The 22,962-nt window shown below is 35.3% G+C and overlaps 1 protein-coding gene across 2 annotated transcripts in view; it reads left to right on the top strand.

The window, feature by feature from the left end:
- The window catches only part of LOC138318371 (uncharacterized), a 28,506-nt gene extending 5,544 nt beyond the window's left edge, over positions 1 to 22,962 (top strand). Inside the window, exons 4-20 of one of the 2 annotated variants that reach the window (XM_069260678.1) lie at positions 2,488 to 2,618; positions 3,068 to 3,125; positions 3,936 to 4,021; positions 4,715 to 4,762; positions 5,199 to 5,273; positions 6,267 to 6,362; positions 6,695 to 6,783; positions 7,241 to 7,388; positions 7,996 to 8,175; positions 8,680 to 8,868; positions 9,841 to 9,960; positions 10,353 to 10,507; positions 10,781 to 10,866; positions 11,140 to 11,332; positions 13,734 to 13,802; positions 14,375 to 18,059; positions 18,493 to 22,962. In XM_069260678.1, the coding sequence (XP_069116779.1) occupies positions 2,488 to 2,618; positions 3,068 to 3,125; positions 3,936 to 4,021; positions 4,715 to 4,762; positions 5,199 to 5,273; positions 6,267 to 6,362; positions 6,695 to 6,783; positions 7,241 to 7,388; positions 7,996 to 8,175; positions 8,680 to 8,868; positions 9,841 to 9,960; positions 10,353 to 10,507; positions 10,781 to 10,866; positions 11,140 to 11,332; positions 13,734 to 13,802; positions 14,375 to 18,059; positions 18,493 to 18,531 (5,447 nt within the window). In that variant the 3' untranslated portion in view covers positions 18,532 to 22,962. Of the gene's footprint in view, positions 1 to 2,487; positions 2,619 to 3,067; positions 3,126 to 3,935; positions 4,022 to 4,714; positions 4,763 to 5,198; positions 5,274 to 6,266; positions 6,363 to 6,694; positions 6,784 to 7,240; positions 7,389 to 7,995; positions 8,176 to 8,679; positions 8,869 to 9,840; positions 9,961 to 10,352; positions 10,508 to 10,780; positions 10,867 to 11,139; positions 11,333 to 13,733; positions 13,803 to 14,374; positions 18,064 to 18,492 lie in introns of both variants that reach the window. The other variant, XM_069260679.1, reaches the window with a different exon arrangement.

Here is a 22,962-nt window from a genome sequence, read left to right as displayed (position 1 = left end):
GGGAAATTTTACGTGGCATAACATGAAATTGGGAAAAATGACTAAATAAAGAAAAACACTATTTTATGATTTAACTGTTTATTTATTGTACATCTGAAATATTTCAGGTTGACTAGTGTTCATTCAATCATTGTACTGAAAATTTGTAAGTCCCAAATCGGCTACAAATCTAACTAGTTGTTCAAAGTTTTCAGTGACGGCCCATTTTTGCCTGATCAGAAAATTTACACACTGAAACATTTGTTTTATGACTTACCGATTTTTCAGCGTTTGATTCAGGGTTTGTTCTACAAGCATGGAATGAACACTTGAAACATTTGTATTATAGTTTATAAATTTCCTGTTTACGTCACAATGACATTTGCTTTGTTCATGTTTCGACAATTGTCATGTTGGATGAGAAGTAAGTTCCACTCCTTTCACAAATTCTGGTTGCGCGAATCCTGATCCGAGGACGAATATTTCACACGTTTTGCACATGTAACCTCCCCTGAGAGAGTTATAATATAACCATTTGTATTTTTGCTCATACTGAATAGTTGCTATCCTACGCGCATCATATTTAACACGTTTAGGAAATGTTTCATTAGAAAACTCACCTTGATCGCATGGTTTTTCTTCGCGATCGGAGGTAGTCTTTTCTTTTTCAGTTTTGTAATCGTCCGATGAAGCAACTTGTTCGACTCGCTCGAGTTGCTGCGGTTTTGATGTGCTAAATGTAGTTGACGCAACTTCACATGTGGTTTCCGCAGGCTTGTCATCTCAGATTCTACTGTAGGAAAATCCCTGATACATAACAATTAACATTATCGATAGACACTAAAAGGTATTAAGCAAATGCAAGTAAATAACTTAATACAAATTAAATAATGAGAATACAACAAATATCTGACACAACATAGTTACCCAGTAATTAATAGCTACAACTAAATCAATCATTTATAATCAATCTGTTAAAAATTGTTTTAAGCTCTCTTGTGCAAAATGTACGTGTTTGATTTTGATTAAGGACAGTCAAGTAAATTAGTTTATTCTATCAATATATTGACAGCATATAAACTCAGATGCCTCTTGACGTTTCTTTTAAATTTTAGGAAGTACATTTTTTAATACATTTATTCAGGAAATACAGTATACTGTACAAACTTTAAGAAACATGTGGACGTTGATATTTTGGGTTTTTTGTGGTTTGTTATGTATATTTCATAAATCACTGAAATGTTATAAGGATATCTTCAAGCCTGGTACTATTTGTCTATCTATTGTCTAAATCTATCTATATGTGTCTGTTCATCCACTAACTTTTATTATTTTGATTTCATTATTTCATAGTATAAGATTATTCAATTGCAGCTAGTTCACATGGATGTTCTCTGAACAAAATATGTATGTAAACAGATCAGATTTAGATAGTCCTTTCTTTCTTTTTTTCTTTTTTTGCACTCAAAATTGAAAAGCCAGTGCTGTCTAAATCTGTGATGTGAGTGAGTTTGATTTCATGGTCAACTGTTATGGTAATTTGGCTAAAGTGTCTATATAAATTTATGGTGAAAGTTACAGTAATTAAAATGCTGTCGACAATCCGTGTTCATCGATTGTGACCAAACTCTGATGAGTCGAATACCCTGTATTCCTCAAACTATTGATCTGGGCCCGGTTGTTCAAAACTATTGTTTAAGTTAACAACAGTTTAAACCATAGTTAGCGAGTCGTTAAAATTTAACGATGTCGTTAACTTAACGATAGTTTTGAACAACCGGGCCCTGGTCCCCAGCTGTTCGAGTTATAGGGGTTTTACTATATGGTATCCTTATAACATTACCATGTTTCTTGTTTTCTTGGTGACTGTGAAACCATGAATATGGAGAAACACCAAATTTTGTTTTTATATTATAGTCCATATTGCTCCATCGACTAACCACAAATATTTCTATCCACAAAATAAAACTATATCAAAACTAAAAACTGTGAAAAAAGGAAGATACAGTATTTTATGTAGTACAGTATAGGCAAGGACGTATATGAGAAGGATAAGTCACACTGGGTTTTGGGGGAGTACAACGTAGGAGCTTTTGTGTTTGTGCACTGACCGTGACGTTGGGCGACGACCGTTTTCCTTTGATATCTGCCGGCGCAGCCTTTGATGTAGCTTGCGGGTGCGAGGGTTACCGTCTTACTTTCTGAAGCGGGGCCGTCATTTCATGAGCTGTCGTACTTTTTAACGAAAATTTAAGACATATTTTCTAAATTTTCCGTCCCTAAAGCAAGTAATAAACGTTGTAAAATTTAATAAACTTTACATTGGTGTTTCGTTTGACTTGATTAGACAAGTATTTGTTGAGAAAAACGGTTTTTATTCCCGGTTCATAGGCGTCTCGTGTGGTGTTCAGTAGTGTAAAGAGACAGTCTCGAATCCTTCTCACTTATAAATCCTTGAGTATAGGGTATATGTATACTTAATCATGCATTATGTTGATCTTTAATCAGGGGATGTATTCTGCTCACATTGTGGTTGTGGACCAGGGTGTGATTATGCCTACAGTGATGACGATGAATATTATGACGAAGAAGATGATGAATGGTACTTTGAAAGTGATAGTGAAGACATGGATGATAATGTAAGTTTACTTGCTATTTCCTGCATGAAGAAAAAAAATCACAGAGATAATCTACATTTTCTTGTTGAGGACTCTATTGTATTATAAAGTTAAATTCAGTGTATCCTTTTCATTTAAACTTCTGTTTTTTACAGTAAAACCTTAGATTTAAATGCTTGATTTATATTTGATATATTTCTTCTCATTAACTATGAAATCAATTGAATTCTTCAAATTAAATAAAGTTCAATCTTAAATCTTTCAATTAACACAGTTGTCTGATTTAAAGTCTGTTATCTACATATGTTATACTGCAGATTGAATGACAGATGGAACTTTCTAATCTTGGAGCATCAGAACTTTTTGATATTTTTTCTAACTTGAGCACCATTATAAGATACAATGCAGTTGTAATCTTTCTTTGGGAGTGAAAATCATTGTAATTGACAAAGTTTGATTTCGGATTACAGGTCTTTTTCTTTGGAAGAATATTCATGGGTGTTTTTTCTGAATTTATTTTCAAACGAAGTAAGTATCAGGAAATGCGTAGTAAAATATTTTTGACAGTTGATTAATGATGAAAGAAATTGATTGAATGCATTTACAGAAACTATTGAATTTTTGTCCACCGTCATTAGATGGTGGGCTATTCAAATCACCTTTTGTCTGTGGTCCGTCTGTTTACAATTCTTGCGACCACTATTTCTCAGAAAGTACTGAAGGGATCTGTCTCAAATTTCACATGCAGAAAAGGTCCTAGTTGTGCATATTGCATTTTCTGACCTATCAGTGAATAAGATGACCGACAGGACGCCATCTTGAAATTTGATAATTGGAGTTTGTTACTGCTATTTCTCAGAAGGTACTGACCTAAGCAATCTGTCTCAGAATTCACATGCAGGTTCCCCACATCTTGTTGTGCATATTGCATTTTGGGACCGATCAGTGAACTAGATGGCCAACAGGCAGCCATCTTGGATTTTGATAGTTGAGATTTGTTACCGCTATTTCTCAGAAAGCACTGAAAGGATTTTTCTCATATTATATCTGTAGGTTCTTCAAGGGCCCTACTTCTGTCTATTGCATTTTGGGACTGATCGGTCAACAAGATGGCTGACCATCATCTTGGATTTTGATAGTTTTAAGTTTGAAAAGCAGAGAGAAAAAAGTTTTAAGTTTGTAAAACAGAAAAAAAAAGAAGTTTAAGTTTGAAAAGATCCCTCTTTCATTTGTCAGACATAATCATTCTTTGGTGGACGCCAAGATCCCTCAGGGATCTCGTTTCCTATTACAGTGTTATCTCCCTTGCATTTAAACTCATCTTTAAAATAATCACAGGATTTCAGACAAGGAAAAAGCCGCCCAATCAAAGGTACACACGAGAGGAGCAGGAAGAGGACAGCTTCTTTGATTTTATCTTCAGGGTAGGTCTTATCCTTCACTGTAAACCAGTTCTGAAAATGTGCTAAAATATGAAGCTATGGGCTTATTAATTTAAATTTTATATAAAAGTATTGGACACGCAGCATCCAGTAGACCACTGAGAGTGCTTTTGACTCTTGAAAATCAAATTTGACTCTTGGGTTTGAAGCCCATGTCTATTTATCATCTGTTTGAACTCTTCAGATTTCTCAAAAATGGTGATTTGACTCTGAAACTGCTAGAAGTCAAGGGTCAACTGGATGTTCTGAGACTATTGGACTCTAGGTTTTACGTTGGAAATGTTATATGACAAACAGAATTTTAGTAATAATATACATTGCAATAATATACACACAGGAAAGTATGAATCAAGGACAGTAATTATTTCTAGATTCTGGAAGTTATTCACTTATAATTTGTCTATGCTTTATTTGAAAATGAAAAACAATAACTCACTGTTATTGACATGATATCATTAATCTGTTATTACACATGTGTCTTACGTTATTTATGACCTGGACGTATGACATGGCTGGACAGGCAAGTTATGTGATAACGATGATTTTGTAAGTACATACAGGGGGTTGGATGCTACTTACAATCTGCTACCCATCATTAACTAAGAGCAAAAACAGAATTTATTATGATGAAATTAGGAGCAAATTGTTTAGAGTATTGTCTGTTTACTCTTACAGAAATACAGAACACCAGAGGATAGTGATTATGAGGTCACAGAAGAAGATGTAAGTGATTTGTATTTAAACAAAATCAATCTATTGTCTATTACTCCAATCGTGTTGCTGAAAAGGCAGAAATATAGTAAAAGAGCATCTTATGAAGTTTGTCCTCTTACAAAATTTTGTGCAGCGTGATATAGATGTCAAAATCCATTAACTGACCATGATATACAGTGAAACTCTCTATTCTGACTTAAACATAATGGAAATTCATTGAAATGTCATAGAGGTGAATGATTTTAAAGAACAATTTCATAGGAAATCAAGGTTTGCACTGACATGATTGTGTGGGAAATTTGTTTGACCCTGATTGATCTGGGTGAACTTCATGAAAGGCCTCTTCTATAGGATGTTCAATATGGTAGCCACAGGTTGCATGAAAGGTATTGAGGTATATCATAACAATTCATTATAGCATCAAAAGATATTATTTTGATTTCAGTTAAAGAAATTTCACTCCTACGATGAGTGGCTGAAGTCCAGAGATCCCAAGAAAAGACACAACCATCGCATGCGGGTAAGATATTTCTACTTCTCAGAGAATTGTCGATAATAATGCGAGTACAGTCTGTAAAATATTGTATCATATTAAGACTCTTTGAAATTACCATATTTAGAGGCTTCAATTTCACTTTCTTTGTCAAATTAAATGTAGACTGAAAATATGAAAACTGTATATTTCTTTATTAGGGCCCCGCATCGAGATGCGGGTGCCCTATAGTAATCAGGTTGTCCGTCCGTCTGTCTGTCCGTCCGTCCGTCCGTCTGTCCGTTTTTTTTCTTTTGCACATTAATGATGGAAGGGAGTGGAGTATTTTCCCCATATTTTACATGATGATTCCCCATCCATCCTAGATCTGCTTGGTAATTTTTCAGGCTGAAATTAAATTAAAAAATCGACCATCTTGGATTTTAACATTTAAAAAAATCACAATGTTGTTGCTCTTAACTGATAAACATTTTGTTATAACATTATGATGCAAAGTTGTTCAGAATTAAACAAGGAGTTGACTGTCCAAAGGTAAGGTTATGGGCCAAGGTTACTAAGTCAAAGGTCAAGGTCAAATTTATTTGAGTTAATTGTATGCTCTTAATGTAATGTTAGCTTGGAATCAGGATTCAAGTTAAATACTTGGAAGACTTTTTCCAAAGAATTATAATAATGTACCATCATCGGTTTCCCAATTAATGTTGACATTAATTATTTATTAGCAACATATAGCTAACACGGAAGAATTCGTTGTCAAAATACTACTTTTCCACTTAAGCACGTCAGACACATAGCGGGGCCCTTTCTGACGTGTCAGTGTTCTAGTTTCTTTTGCAAATTGACCTATGGCTCATTTTGTGCAGTAATTCTATTAATTCTATGAAATGCTAGTCCATATTTAGTTCTATTGAGAGCATTTGTTAAATTTTTTAAATTGCCCTAGACGTTTATTGGGCCAGATTCATTACGTTGGTCTGTATTTTACAGCCTGCTGTTTTACCTAACAATTATCAATTACAGAAAGCAAAGAAAAAATCGAACCGTAAAATGCCAGGGGAAAAACCTAAAGCAGTATCAAAGAAACAGTTGCTTGCAGAACAACGCCGCAGAGAAAAGGTAATACCCTTTATCTATTAGTATCTTCTTTTGCTATAAAAAGATACCTCAATTGCAAAACAAAATGTCTTTTTTTTTCACTCCATATTTAAAAAAAAAAGTAATTGATGCTGTTAGTGATTTATTGCATTGATAGTAATGGAGTAACAAAGCTATTAGCCATTTTCCATCCTAGTAACTATTACTACTATAATAAACCACTTTATTTTTTATAAAATTGATATTTTTGTTTAATTTCGTGAAAGCTCGAATGCAAATAAAATGTTTCACAAATAATTGTTTACATGCAAAAATAAAATAGGTCTTAGTAGAAGAATTTTCATTTTTATTAGGAAATGAAAGAAATTGGAGATAAATTACAGTCCAAATTTCAACAAGAAAACAAAAAACCCAAGAAGAGTAATGTTGTAGGAGACTCATGGTAAGTAGTTAGAATCTAAAAGGACAAGTTGGCTTTGAAAAGGGAACGAGACTTTGGTAAATATTTTAGTTTAAAGATTTGAAAATATCTCTTTCCTGGGTAGATACTAGTCTATTATAAGGGGAAAATAGTAGCTTCACATCTGCAATTTTGTTTTAGTACCTTGAATTTTCCGACAGAAATTTTGTGCAAGTAATGTTCTAGACTAGCTAGAATGTTGGGAAACAAATCGTAAATTAGTTATTTTGCTGGTATAACAATTATTGTGAAAAATTGGATTCATCATTGTACTTACCTTTTCAAAAGCAATGTTGTGCTCTCAAATAATAGTTATGTTTACAGGAACTATGGTTGATAATGTTGTCTGTCATGTCAATAATATACCCAACTACATTATTTAGCAATCTTACATTACATTAAAAATCTTACTTTACATTAACAATCTTCTGCATTGTAGGGAAGAAAGTCGAGTCCTGAAGGAGTTGGAGGTGATTCAGAATGAAAACAGAAAAAGAGAACTGGAGATGGAAAAGGAACAGAAGAAGTTTGAAGCACAAGAAAGATTGAAAGAGAAAAAGAAAAAGAAGAAAGAAATGAAAGAAATGGTACAAAAATAATGACATTGTAAAATGTGGCTAAATACCATCTTGGATTGGTCTGACATTATACCGTATCACTAGGAATATTTCTCACTGTTGCAATTTACGGTTTTATTTCTGAACCGATTTTCATGCTTTTGATAAGCATAATTTTTATCAATGAGGTTACTGTAAACATTTGATTTTGGTGGTAGTTTTATTTTAGCGCTTTTCACACTGTTTTTGAAGCGCAAATTCATATACTGGGGTAAATTTTCTGAAAGTGTATTTCCACAGTTGAACCACCGAATTGCGCTACCTTATATCCGTGCTAATGAATCATAAGAGTTTTTCATATTTGCTATAAAATTTGATGACTAAGGTTAATTATATGTTAATAGTCTGTTTACAGTACTAAATAGGACCTTTTCATGCCCCTGTCATAAGATTTGGAGGGGTCAAAAGAAAGCTGTATGCAAAGGAATTTGTGTTACATTGACATGAATAAAATTGTTTATGACTAAGACTTTTGCACTATTACAAAATTAAAGTTAATACTTTCTTTTCTATCTTTGCTGTGAAAGCTACTCTTGATTTCTACCACGGCTTAAGCTTTCTGCTCCTTTTGTGACAGAAAAAGCAAGTTCAGAGTGAGGCAAAGAAAAAGTTACAGGATCAGGAGGACTTGAAGCCAGCTGTAGAAAATGTAGAAAGTACAGATATGATACAGCGCCATCAGGACAAACAAAAACGTGTGTTTGGGACCAAGTCTGGAGATGACCAGAGACTAAACAACGATGAACTTTTCCCAATGGTAAGTGTGTTATGGGTAATTACAGTCAGTAAAATCTCTTACCATTACAGACACTCTCTTTTGCAAATTTTCTAGTATTTCCCAATGGACTGAATCCATAGATATATAACATCACAAGTATAGTTGGGGGGAAAAACCGACAGTACTACTGGTTTAAGAAATGTACAAGTTTTTGTTGTGGTTTTGCAATTTTCAAGAGCAGTTTTCAAAACAAATGTTACTTTTGAATTAGGAAAAAATGTCATTAAAGATATTCATGGAATGATAAAAACTTGGAGTATGAGATTTTATTACCACGAAACGTAAAAATGTGCTTGTATCAAATTTTCAATTGACATTGTCATAACTGGATTTAAAACCGATTACATTGCTTTAATGACGTCTTTCCGTTATGTTGGAAAGTGGTTAAAATAGCTAGACACACCTATGTATTTTGTAATAATATATAAAGCATAGCTGCTATAAATGAAAAGTAAACATTTTTGATATTTTTCTATCTCACAGGGAAATATTCGTGCAGAGGAAGCTTGCCGAGAAAAAGATGTAAAATGTGGACTTCTCCAACAGTACATTTTTCAGCAGGACAGCAACAACAACACCACCATAAATACCGCAACATTGGAGAATTCTGGAAAGGGAGATAAATCCAGTCTTCTTGACTATCACCTCAAGCAGTACAAAGACCTTATGAAGGTTTGTATGTTATTCTTTACTAACCATTTATATCGATTTGAATTTGAAGAAATTTTTTTTATGTTGTTTTCAATAGGTACTGCAAAATTTTGTCAATAACTTTGGAGTGGTTGATGCAGGATTCCAATGGTAATAAGAATGTCTATGTTATTGTGTACATGAATGATTACTTTTACAGTATGACCCGGTTATTATGAATTCCTGGGGACCCTTCAAATCATTTTGTATTATGTTGGTTTCATACTTAGTGAGTTAACATTTTACACCAAAAACAGAAATGAAACAGCGAAACTTTGGACAGAGATATACTAGTGATGATCATCCCATGTATGTGAATTATCCACTGTGTACACATAATGGCAGTTCATGTGTCAACACACAGCAGTGAAGAATTATCAACACTTATCTAGGCCATAATTCGTCTATTCATCAGCCCTGATTTTGGCATTTCGCTTTATGTGGGTTTAAAACAACACAAAAAGTACCAAAGGACTCTCAGATCGTTCCCTTGGTTTTCACATTAACCGACTCATTCTAAATGAGTTAATATAAGGATATTGAATGCAAATTGCAGGGGATTTCCATTCCATTCATATAAAACCTGTTTTTGTACTATCTGAGTTTGTATTCAGTATGTTGGACTGTATTATTATTGATGGAGTATATAATGTCACTGAGTAGCGGAGGGGTGTTTGATGTCCTGAAAATTAATCACTGCAAAAATGATTTGAGCACAGACAGCAACACCATGTAACTATTAATTGTGAAATTGTCGTGAAAAAGTGGTTTAGTAGACAGAAAAATACAAAATTAAGTCACTTCAAAAATAAGTTGGTTAACAATAATAGGTTGTTGGTATAATCAATCATAATCAACCAAGACAACCTCTTGTCTGTAACTGCTATCTACCTTAATGGAAATTATCTATCATTTGTTGGGTTTAAGACTTATCCTAATCTGTGAAATACTCAGGTACAGCCAGTTAGACATACAGAACAACAGCTGAAAGAGGAACGGACACGTCAAAAGGAAGTACAGCTGCAACGGAAGCACCAGGAACTGGAGAAACTCAGAGACAAGCACAAAGAAAATGTAAGGCTCTTTAGATTTATATAATATATCTAATGTAGAATTGAACAATTGAAAGAAGACCTGACTGCTTATGTAATATAACCAAGAAAACAAAACCGATACTTCAGAAGAAAGTGATGAAAGTTTAGTCCCTAATATTGTTTTAGTAAATATATGGAAAGTATGAGGAGGGCTTTTGATAGTAGCAATAACTGTTTTTAACAGACATTCTTTTTTGTACCATGAAAAATGTTCAAACATCTAAATAAATAAGCATTTGTTTATACAGCATTCACTTTCGACCTAGCCCTTTTTCATCGGTCTGAGGTTATTTGAGGAACAGGGATGACTATTTGAAAATAGAAATAAAAGTGTTTTACAGAATTGGTGTGAAATTTCTATTTATTTTGCAGTATCAGTTAAATGCAGAAAAGAAGAACCCCAAGACTAGCTTCAGTACTTTAGAAGACGAGGAATTTGAGAGGATGAGGAAGGAATACCTCCACAAGCAACAGGAACGGGAACGTATGCGAAATGAAGAGGAGCTCATGGAATTGAAGAACAAAAGGTGTGTACAAAATAACAAACTAAAAAAAATTACATACTTTTGATCCAAGTTAAGAATATCACCATAATAGTATTTTACTTTTCCTTTACATCTGATATTAGTTTATGCCTTTATATATGTTTACGTATATTGTGTGTCGGTTATCATTTTCTGGATAAAACAGGATTTTGTGAATTTCAAGAGACTCAGGGGGTAAAAATATATGACTAGCATAACTAGCTGTCTGTAAAAGTTTCCATTGGCGAACAGCTCTTATATAATGATCTGTTTTAGAGCCCAGACTCAAAAATGGGTGCAGAAAGTTGAAGCTCCCAAATGGTATGAAAAGACTGCTCCAGCCCCTGACAGACATGTGCCTGGTAAGTGTTTACTTGTGTTGCAGTAAAATAAACAAAATATATGTCATTCGACTTACTCTGTTGATATTAACCATTCCAAATCAGAAAAGAAACATTTGAAACATTTCTTTTTAAATTTATTTTGTATTAAGATTTTTTCTGAACTTTTTCTCTGCTTCCAAACCCAAACATATCTTTAAATTACTAAAATGTTTATTAGAATGCATTGCACAAAAACCTTCAGCATGTCATATAGTTGTGATTTCTGTTTTGATTGACTTATCATATCCCTAGAACCTCCGGCTCCAAAATCAAACGTATGGTCAGTACGACAACAGCGTTTACAAAACATGGAAATGATGAGGCCTCGTAATGAAATGGACGAGGAGAGCATCTTAATGAAGGTCATCGAGGAGAGTCAGAGAACAGCTGAGCTTGAGGAACAGAGGAGGAAACAAATGATGGAGATGGAAAGAGAGAGAATAGAGTAAGTGCTCTGAATATTGGTGTCAAATGTTTAGTTAGTCCTTGCTAAATTTCATACTTCGTAAATATTCCAACTCATTTTAACACTTAAGCTTGAATAAATGTTGTCTGCTATAGTCGACAGGCATTTATCCTTCCTTTTCCCCCTTGTTGACAAATGCATATAGATGACACATGGTAAAATGTTCTTTCTTTGCAATAAATCTCCATTTATGTTCAAATTTCAATTTTAAAGGCAGTTATACAGGAAAAGTATAAATTTAAAAGAAGTATTCTGGGTGCAAAATAGATATTTATTTCGACCACATTTACAGTTTTTTGTCTGACAAATAAGATAAATCTAGCAGATATCATCATAAACAAACTGGCAGTTTGTGGCACTTAAGCTTTCACTCTGGATTGCATTATAATTATAAACTTCAGAATACTGCTACTCGGGTTTTTAATAAATCGCAAGATAATTATTAGGTAAATTTAGATGACTACATTAAACTTTCCATGTGTATAGAAAGAGTAAAGGGTTATTCCTAACTGCCAGATACAAAACTAAATCATTTTCATTCATGGTTGGACTTAAGTCTTATTCTATTCATTTTCTGAAATAAATTCTATGATATTCTATAATAGCCCATTAGTTTAATAACATTTTTGCTCTGGCTAGTAGATGTTTTACTACATTGTGCCAACTCCATGACTACTATATTTCCTGCACTCAATGCAATTAGGTTCATTGTTTACATCATTAGAATTATGACAAAGAAAAGGAATGAATTCACATTTTAGGTCACCTGACCAAAGGTCATAGTGACCTATTGCGATAGTCTTTTGTCCGCCGTCATGTGTCGTTAACATTTCCTTGTGAACGTGATGACTTGGGTAAATATAAACCGAGCTTAAGGCCAAACAAAATTAATTGTTAGTTTCTCAGGCCACTTTTTTAAAAAGTCAGTGCGTGCGGCGGAAATATTTTTTATTTTTTATTTCTCTGAAAACAAATGCGGCAGATAACATTTTATTTTTTTCTCACTTGAAGGACATGAAAATCAATGAAAACACGTGTAGAAAATGTAAATTCTTACTCAGTCTTTAAGAACAGCTTTTAAATATCTCAATCGTCACTATATCCAAAGAAAACCAGTTGAAAATACATAATCCTGGGAAGAAACATTCCGTTTTGAGCAAATGCTGACATCGGCAGCCAATTTTACTGGAAATGAAAGGTGCATACCAAAATTGGAGCCAATTTCCGGGTACGTTTTCGAATGGAAATTGCGGGCGAGTTCGAATGGAAATTTGGGGCGGTCTTTTAATTTTTAAGTTATGGCGCATAAAAAAGTTGGTGCGGGGGGTAAATGTCGATGCGGCGGGGCCTGAGAAACTAAGAATTAATTTTTTTTGGCCTAATGAAACTTTGTATGTAGACTAACATTGGAAAGATCTCGGATGAGTTCGAAAATCAGCATGATTCATAGGAATTTATGGAGTTATTACACATTGCACTAATAATTATTATTTGACCTTGTGAACGCAATAACTTTAGTAAATATAAACAGAGCTTAAGGACACTTTGTATGTACCAGACTAACATTGGAAAGATCTCGGATGAGTTAAAAAATCAGCATGATTCGACAGTAATTTACAGAGTTATTGCCCTTTAAACTAATAATTATTATTTGACCGTTTGAAGGCGATAACTTGAGTTACTATAAACCGAGCTTAATGAAACTTTGTATGTAGATTAACATTAGAAATATCTCAGATGAGTCCAAAATCAGCTTGATTTGACAGAAATTTACGGAGGTATTGTCTTTTGCACTAATAATAATTATTGGACCTTGTGAACATGATAACTTGAATAAATATAAACTGAGCTTAATGAATATTTGTAGACTAAGATTGGAAAGATCTCAGACGTGTTCGAAAATGAGCTTGATTTGACACTAATTTGCAGAGTTATTGCCCTTTGCACTAATAATTATCATTTGACCTTGTCAACACGATAATTTAAGTAAATATGAATCGAGCTTAATGAAACATTTTATGTTGACTAACACTGGAAAGATCTCGGACGAGTTTGAAAATCAGCTTGATTCGAATCTAACTGATTTAATTAAGCAATTATTGCCCTTTGCAATAATAATTATTGAACCTTGTGAACAGGATAACGTGAGTTAGTATGCACCAAGATTAATGAAACTTTGTATGTAGACCTATTAGATCTATGTTCCTAATTCATGAACAAAAGACATCTGTTGACTAGTAAATGACATAACTAATTTGTGTCAAATATCAGGTGACCGTTAGGGCCCATGGGCCTCTTGTTACAATGCTTTTCAAAATGTAGCAATGACCAAGCGGGGATCCAAAATAAAATTAGTCTTTGATGTTAAATATCGTTTCAGAAAGGAAAAAGAACTTGCAGCCAAAGCACTTACATCACAGCCAGTTGAAAAGCCCTTTGTAAAACCAAAGTAAGGTCACACAGCCTAGATTACAATTCCTACACAATTTTTCTTCAAAAATGTTGTGTAATGTCAGAAGATGTTAGAAGTTTTATGGAAGTGTGGATAAGAGTGTTGATCACCCTATCCTACACATTCTGTACATTCCTATCATGATTATGGTGTGTCCTATTTCAATTTATTGTAAATGGCTAGTTCTAGTTAACTGATGCTAAAATATATGTATTGGTATGATGGTATCAAATATTAACAAATGATATATTAATTAAAGCTAGTACTTAAATACTTACTTAACTAATTATAACGGTATTAAAAAGAAACAAAAAAGAAAGGAAAACAATTGATAACAATTACCAAAAGACTTATTCAGTGACCTCCATAACACATCTATTGACTTTAAATAAAATTCAGACAGAGAAATGAGTGTTTTGTTGGATTTTCAAAATGTTTTAAGTACTTAAGGTCAATTGACACATATAGAGTAAAGTGCTTTCCTATAGGAACAAGCAAATATGATCCTAAAGGTATACTGAGCCCCTTGTCATAGAAATGAACTCCAAAAATTAGTTTTGTTTTTTCAGACCTATTGAAAGTATCTGGGATGTGAATGAAGATCCCCCATTGCCAGTAAAAGAAGTAGCAGTAAACCCAGTGAACGTATGGTCCAAAAATCCACTTGCCACCAAAAAGCCTGCCCAGCCAACTGGAAACTCATCCCAACCACAGAAGTCAATTGCTGCTGATGTTACAGAAGAATCGTCTTCAAAATATCCAAAACTGAAACCAAGCTTCAGCAATATCCGTCCAACTGCCCAACTACACATTCCAGAGAAGACCGTAGCAAATGATGATTGGGATGAAGACCTTAAAGATCAGTTTCTTCCTCAACGTTCACCGGTGTCATTCCACCAGTATATGAAATGGCAGCCTGTAGCCAAAGCCATGCTGGAACAACAGAAGGACGAGGAACATGCGAAAGTTGGCAGCTCTAGTGATCAGTTGGACAACTTTTGCTTGAAGGAGGATCGGCAAGCTTGCAAGAGTACAAAGACCAGAGATAATGCGGGACTCCATTCTGACATTGAATCATCCTTAGGACATACACAGGCACAGACTTCTTCCCGAGTGATGGATGTTCAAAATCAAAGGAATAGTACAGAGAAATCTACCCACTATACTGACAATGGATCTATCTGCCAACAGACACACAAAAGAAAGTCCCCATGGTCAATGAATGATAATAAAACAGAAACTTTCTCAAGAGAAACGAGAAATCAATCGCTTCGGGAATCGCAAAAACAACAGCAACAAGGATGCAGTACTTTTGGAGGGAAACAGCAAGGAAGTGATTCTTTAGGAGGCAACCAGAAAGGAAGTGGTTCCATTGGAGGCAAATATCAAGGAAGTGGTTCTTTTGGAGGCAAACAGCAAGAAAGCGGTTCTTTTGACGAGGACTGGGAGGATGACATAGATGACGTTGTATCAGTGTGGCCATCCACAACAAAGCCTAATAATCTGGAAAAGAATGGTTCTATAAGTATCAGTAAGTGTGAGGACCATGCACAACATATCCACAAACAAGTATTGTCCAAAGTTGGAAATGTCAAGATGATGCCTGCTACTTTAGAACGTGATGCCAGTTTTCCAGAAAGACCCTGTCAAAATATTCCAGACTGGGGAAATGAATTCATATCATTGCAAAAACAAAATGAACAGCATGAAAATGACAACAAAAACATGTGGACAAACTCTTCTTCAAGAGCTGTTCCTGCACAGTTTGACAGTTCATTACCCACAGATAATCTGGCACCTCGGCCACAACGAACACAAGGACAAGAGACCAGGACTGTGGATGTCAGAACCCATGGATTGATGGAAGAAATGGCAACAGACGGTGTAAACAAGCCTGAAGGATCTGGGAGGATGGAGGACGAAATCAAAGCAGTGAGAGTACCTCAGCAAAATAAAGAATCTGAACAACCAAAGCCTTATGGCCACACCCTGCCAAGAATGCCAAAAATTTCTCTGGGAACATCACATGTTGGCGAACCTAGTAAACAAGTGGGTAACATGTCATCTGTGTGGAAACAACTTGTGAAGAGTCAAGCAGAACAGGGCACCAATTTGTCGCCTGATACTCAGGAATTGCCTTCATGTCAGGAAGAACAGACTCAGAATGAAAATCCTAACAAGGATAATGAAAGGGCCAGGAATCGCCCACTTCGTCTACCTCGTCTTCCAAAAGCATTACATGCCTTAAAGAGGTACCAACGATCTGACAATCCGTCTGTCTTGGAAACTTCTTTAGCAAGTAAACAACAGACCACTGTAGAACCACAAAAGATTTCTGGACCGAAACTAGTACGAGATCTCCTTAGTCAGCAAGCTGATCCAGAGTTTCTGAAAAGCCTGTCAGAAATGGATCAGGGAAATGTGTCATCTGCAAATGCGTCATCCATAAAAGAAGAGCATCATTCCCTAGTGAAAGAGGATACAGACCTTTCCGAAAGCAATCCCCTTCTCAGTGACAAAAAAACACCCATTACTGAAATAAGTCGCGGGGACCTTCAAGAAGAGGTTAAGAATGATGTCCAACCTGTAACAGAAGCAGGCATTGCTGTATCTGGACAGCCTGGCCAGCGTGTATCTCCGGACAACATATCTGTGGAAAATGCTGTGCCTCAAGGTCTGCTTGGTCAAAGTGTTCTTCAGCCATCACGACCTAGTGGACTGCCTGAAGGTTTACCACCATATCTAGTACAAGCATACCTTCAGTACCTCAATCAGTCTTCTAAGGGAAGCAACTCTGCCCCTCCTAGTAAACCACAGGCACCTGCCCCACAGAGTCGTGACCAAGCTGAAGCTCCACTTGGCGGTTTTCCCTTAACTGCTGGGTTAGGACTAGGTGGAATCCTACCTGTACCAGCCATGATGCCTTTCGTCGGATTACCAAACCCAATGATGCCAACAGATTATATCTTACAACAAAAACATTTACTTCATCAGCAACAACTTCTGATGCTCCAGCAACATCAGCAGTACATTCTGGCGCAGAGCCTGCAGCAGGGCAGCAGACATTCTCCCATAAATGGGGAACTGGGAGGTGTGCCTGGATTACAGAAGTCACATCAAGGTTTACCTGAATCACAAAACATGCAAATTCTTCCCTTAACTACTCTGGAAGAGAAGGTCAGCGTTAATCCAATGTCACACCAGCAACAACAGGATATATATCAGTCTGAAACCACGACACAAGCCACTGGAGCAGGTGATAGAGTCTTGCAGGGACAAGCTATGCTCAACTGTCAACTTCAGAATCAAAAAGGTTGGACTGAAGATATCAAGGATTCAATACAAGGTTTTCATCATCAACAGGATATCATAAAGCACAGCAGTCCCTCAGATGTGCCGGTGGATACAGTGACGGCACAGCACTACATCCCACCTTCAGTCCCTGGCAATGTTACATCGGCCCAGCACTACAAGCCACCACCAGTTCCAGATAATGCAACATCGGCACAAACCTACAACCCACCAACAGTCCCTGGCAATGGAACATCGGCGCAAACCTACAACCCACCAACAGTCCCTGGCAATGGAACATTGGCACAGCACTACAACCCACCAACAGTCCCTGGCAATGGAACATCGGCGCAAACCTACAACCCACCAACAGTCCCTGGCAATGGAACATTGGCACAGCACTACAACCCACCAACAGTCCCTGGCAATGGAACATCGGCACAAACCTACAACCCACCAACAGTCCCTGGCAATGGAACATCGGCACAAACCTACAACCCACCAACAGTCCCTGGCAATGGAACATTGGCACAGCACTACAACCCACCAACAATTCCTGGCAATGCAACATCGGCACAAACCTACAACCCACCAATTGTTCATAGGAATTTGAACTATAATACAGGAAACGTTGATATATCGCGACAGTACAATCCTCCCCCAGTTCCTTACAATACACCCACCACGGAACGGTATATTTCTCCTGGACTCAATCAACCCATGCAAAGAGTATCTGATTTGCATCCTGGAAATCCTAGTGAAGTTGAACTGCAGATACAAGGACCAGAGACTCTTGTGTCACCAGTGGAGTATCTGTCTACCACTACAGGTCCTGTGAAGGATCCATCAAGTGGACGAAAGTTTATCCAACTGCCTCCCAAACTTCAGCGTCGCCAGGAGCAGACTCTGGCTGTTAAGCAGATGATTAACCAGATACATATGGATACTCTGGAAATGGAACAGGTAGGTAAGCTGTTCAACTTAAAACAATAACATAATGAAATGAAAAAATAATATTCAACAATAATCTCAGAAAGTTTATGAACTGTTTTTGCGGTTTTTGTACCAGTGGATGTGAAACTTTTTTTAGAAATATATATGCAATTATGCATCATTTTCAAAGCAAACAGCAATTTTAGATGTTGCAGACATAAATATTTTGAGATCAAATAAAATCACTGTAAACCATGTTTATATAGTTTAACTCATGAATATTTTTTAATTTCAATTAAGCTAGGCAATTGCTAAATTATTAGGTTATGAAGTATATAATTCTGCTTTCTTTTTAGTGGCAATTTTATGAGGCCTGTGTTGCAGGGACGTGTGTAATTTGCTTTAGTATGTGCAGTTGTGTTTAAAATTGAATAATTTTCTTTCATTTAATTTGTAATTTCAGGATGAGGGTGACGGAGAAAAACCACAAAGATGTTTTTGATTGGAAATGCATTTACGTGGAGTTCAAAATAGATTCTTTGTGCAGTAACTGCCAACACAGGATTTCTATAGACTGTCTCTCAGTGAAAGGTTTGACTGACATTTGTAAGTAATTCAATTTTTTAGAATCATCGATTCTGCAGATTTATTATTATTTTTGCAGCTATGGTGTCATTCTATGTTATGCAGTGGATATGTACGCAAAACACTTTCAGGTAAGAAAACACAGAATAGTGCTACTGCAAATACTTCATTCTGTGCACTTTCGGGTTTCTAGAAGCTAAGCATATCAATTGACTGAACCTAGTTATTCGCTCTAGATAGAATTCAGATAGGCTATTCAGTTACAGTGATGATTTAACATGGTGCTTATATAATGCAGAATATTCACAACTGTATATATGACATACGCACTCTATTCTTTCATTATTCACCAATTCATTCCTATTGTTACTCTTGCCAAAATATACACTTAAGATTATATTAGATCCTACAAAACTTTCCATATATTATTGTGATATCAGTTATGCAAATGAATATGGTGTTGTGACAGCTACAAAACAAGATTGAAGTGTCATTGTATATAATTGTGAATATTACATTTCATGATCTCATTAAACAGGATTCCTTTGCCAGTATGAAAAGATTTTTGAGTACAATGTTTGTGTAAAGTTAACCAACATATTGTGTATATTGTTTTTACCATATTTTGTATGAATTTAGTTGTATGTTACACCGCTGATATACTCTCAGTTACTCTCATTGTATCACTCAACTAAGTTATGATTTATGAAATGACATGTACTCAACCATGTTTATGCCAGTGTTACCTGTAAAGGCTCAATATACCCAAAACTGTTTCTGTAATATCATGGTGCTATATATACATATATATAAAACTGCTTGTAAACGTTGAGTTTTCATAAGGTCTTTTCACTTTGTAAATTTATCTTTGTTAGCGTGATTCATTGTGGAGCTGTCAGTTTGGTTGTTAAAAATTTACCTCGTGATCACAACATCTGTAAACCCAAACAAATAGCCATTAGCGTTTTCATAGTTAAATGGAAAAATTTAATGTGCAAAAATCACTAAAATAAGCTTAATAAATATAAATTATTTACATTTACCGAAGTAACGCAACTGGTGAATGACGATACAGGATTTATGTTTCTTTATTGTCTAGCAGAAGTTTGCAGGTACAAGTTGTGATATCCTAGTACCTAATTCTAATGTTAGTGATATTATTCGACTGTTATGCCACGGTGCTATCTTGTTATTGGGCTATGCAATTTAAAGCATTCATTTCTGATTTTGAGTGCATACTTAGATCTTTAGCAACTACTTGCATACCAATTACCTTGAACATTTACTCTTGCGTATCATAACTAACTTTTATTACTTAGAATTGAAGCTTTCCGTGGTATTATTTACACAAACATTTACTTATTGATGCTTATACATATATACTAGAATCTGAGCCGGTGTACGAAATGTCATATCATTATAAATATTAAATGATTAGTATTTATCTAGTAATATCATTAAAAATATTTCTAAGGGCAAGATATAAACTACATTTTGGAGAATGTGTACTAATGTATTTGGTTAAACTAACAAAAAATTACGAGAAATATTGGGAACTAAAATGGGCTATGACTCCAAATCCACATTTTGCTAATAGAGAATATTGAAATATCCTGTATGTGTAATTCCATAATAGCATTCTTTGGTTGTGTAGATACTATATTTTGTTTGTATATAATTTTACCTTTGTTACTACCTCACAGTATTTTTAGGTCATCTGACCCGAAGGGTCAGGATGACCTATAGTCGTCATGTTTCGTCCGTCGTCGTCCGCCGTGCGTTAACTTTTCACATTTTGCACTTCTTCTCAAGTTTTACTAGTGCGATTTGCCTGAAACTTGCATGAAATGATCCTGACATCGTCCAGACAAAGTGTTGTTATTTTTCGGGTCGATCCGAAATCCAAGATGGCCGACACAGTGGCCATTTTGAAAACACATTTTGAACTTCTTCTCAAGTTCTACCAGTGCGACTTGAATGAAATGATCCTGACATGGTCCCGACAAAGTGTTGTTATTTGGTTTGGGTCGATCCGAAATCTAAGATGGCGGCCTCAGCCGCCATCTTGAAAACACATTTTGAACTTCTTCTAAAGTTCTACCAGTGCGATTTGGCTGGAACTTGCATGAAATGATCCTGACATGGTCCCGACAAAGTGTTGTTATTTTTACGGTCGATCTGAAATCCAAGATGGTGGCCACAGCTGCCATCTTTAAAACACATTTTGAACTTCTTCTCAAGTTCTACCAGTGCGACTTGAATGAAATGATCCTGACATGGTCCCGACAAAGTGTTGTTATTTTACGGGTCGATCCGAAATCCAAGATGACCGCCAAAGCGGCCATCTTGAAAACCCATTTTGAACTTCTTTTCAAGTTCTACCGGTGCGATTTGGCTGAAACTTTCATGAAATGATCCTTACATGGTCCTGACAAAGCGTTGTTATTTTTCGGGTCGATCTGAAATCAAAGATGGCCGCTACAGCCGCCATCTTGAAAACACATTTTGAACTTCTTCTCAAGTTCTACCGGTGCGATTTGGCTGAAACTTGCATGAAATGAGCCTGACGTAGTCCCGACAAAGTGTTGTTACATCTCTGGTTGATCCCAAATCGAAAATGGCTACCATTACACTATATCTAATTAATTTCCTATATGATTATTGTCAAGGTAGTCAGATGACCGTTAAGGCCCTTGGGCCCCTTGTTGTCAGTATGAACTCCAATTACAAGCATTGTGGCTCTCTCGGAGTATTAGCTACTTTAAGAATAATCATGTACAGTATTTTTGAAATAGTTTACTTTTGATATTTAAATTGGATCACCCCTGATGGGGCAAAATATTTTTGAGGCATTACCGTGAGAATTTGTTTCTATTGACAACATTTTGTATGTGAAATTCTGACACTCCTTGATTTTTCAAGAAGATACTTTTTTCTATCATCAAAAACGTTTAGTTTCATACTTTATAAGAAATATTGATATTTAGTCTGATAATCTGACAAATCGATCATTATATAGCAAAAAATGGGAAAGTTTTATATAACATTATCAGTGGTAGAGGAGCTTCTGCGAAAGTCTTTCTTATTCAATCTAGAAAATGATGACAGACTTTCCTATAACTACACCATTAACTTATTTGTTACATAATACCCAGTGTTACCTTACCAGCATAATGCTACTGTTGGTAGCAAACACATCTGACAGTGATCAAAAGTGATATAATTTGTTGATACCATGTGCATTTTCTTTTCTTTTTTAAGTTTTGTTATTTTTATACAGATTTTATTGCATTTACAAATAACATACTAGTACATATCTTATGTTTGTTTTGAAGTCCAGAATATTTTGTTTATAATTGCTTTGTAACCTCTGTGTAGATTGGTTTTCTTCTCGGTGAATTTTAAAAGATTTTGCCATTTTGCCTAACGCATATATCCTATTCTGTATATGCATATTATAGAGTTATCTGCCCTTGCGGATAGGTATTGATTGGCACATAATGATGTCACAATCGGATAGCTACATGCAAGGGAGATAACTCTGTAATATGCAAAAGCGGAATATACAAATAGTGCAAGGAGTGATTATTTACCTGAATCTCTTAATGAACGTGCCTGTTGGAATAAGAGTCATTTTGAAACAATGTTCTGTTTCAAGTAAGAACCTTGTTCTTTTGTGATCGACAACATCTGCTTATAAGACTGCAAATCTTTGGTTTTACTCTTTACTTGGCAAGTTGCGAAAAATAGAAATAGTTTATCTGTTTTGTTTTTGGATTTGTTTCCAGACAAAGCATGCCAATAGTTAGTAAGGCCTATGACCATCAACGTCTTGTTGAATCATGTAAATATATATTCATGTTATCAGAAGCTACATACGTGCCAATTTTAATTTTTGTATTTTGATATTTTGTTAACCCATGCTTTAGTATTTTGTTGTGAAATTTCTTTGTCATTTCCTTTATTATCCTGTGTTACGTGTATTATGATAGTATATGTTTTGCTACCTATTTTATTTGATATAGATTGATGGTAGGCAGCCAGAGATTGATCAGTTTTTTGTTGCCCTTTTATGAATCTCGTTCATTTGGCTTCCATTGAATATGCTACATGACTTATAAGGAGATGTGTTCAATAATGAAACCTAGTCAATATACTACAACAACAACAACAAAACTACGTACGCAGTATTAAATGATTATCAATGAGGAAATTAGTGTTTTGTAAGCTATTTGTAGACAGGTGCACATTTTATAAGTCTAAACATGTAAACTTTTCTTTTGCAAGAGGTGTATAATTTGTTACTTTCCCCTTTTTTTACTTGTTCATTTTAATAAAAAGTTAACAA

Source organism: Argopecten irradians, chromosome 3 (assembly GCF_041381155.1).
Source record: "Argopecten irradians isolate NY chromosome 3, Ai_NY, whole genome shotgun sequence".
Lineage (NCBI taxonomy): Eukaryota > Metazoa > Mollusca > Bivalvia > Pectinida > Pectinidae > Argopecten > Argopecten irradians.
The sequence above is the reverse complement of the archived record's forward strand: the minus strand, read 5'-3'. Positions and strand labels throughout refer to the sequence as shown.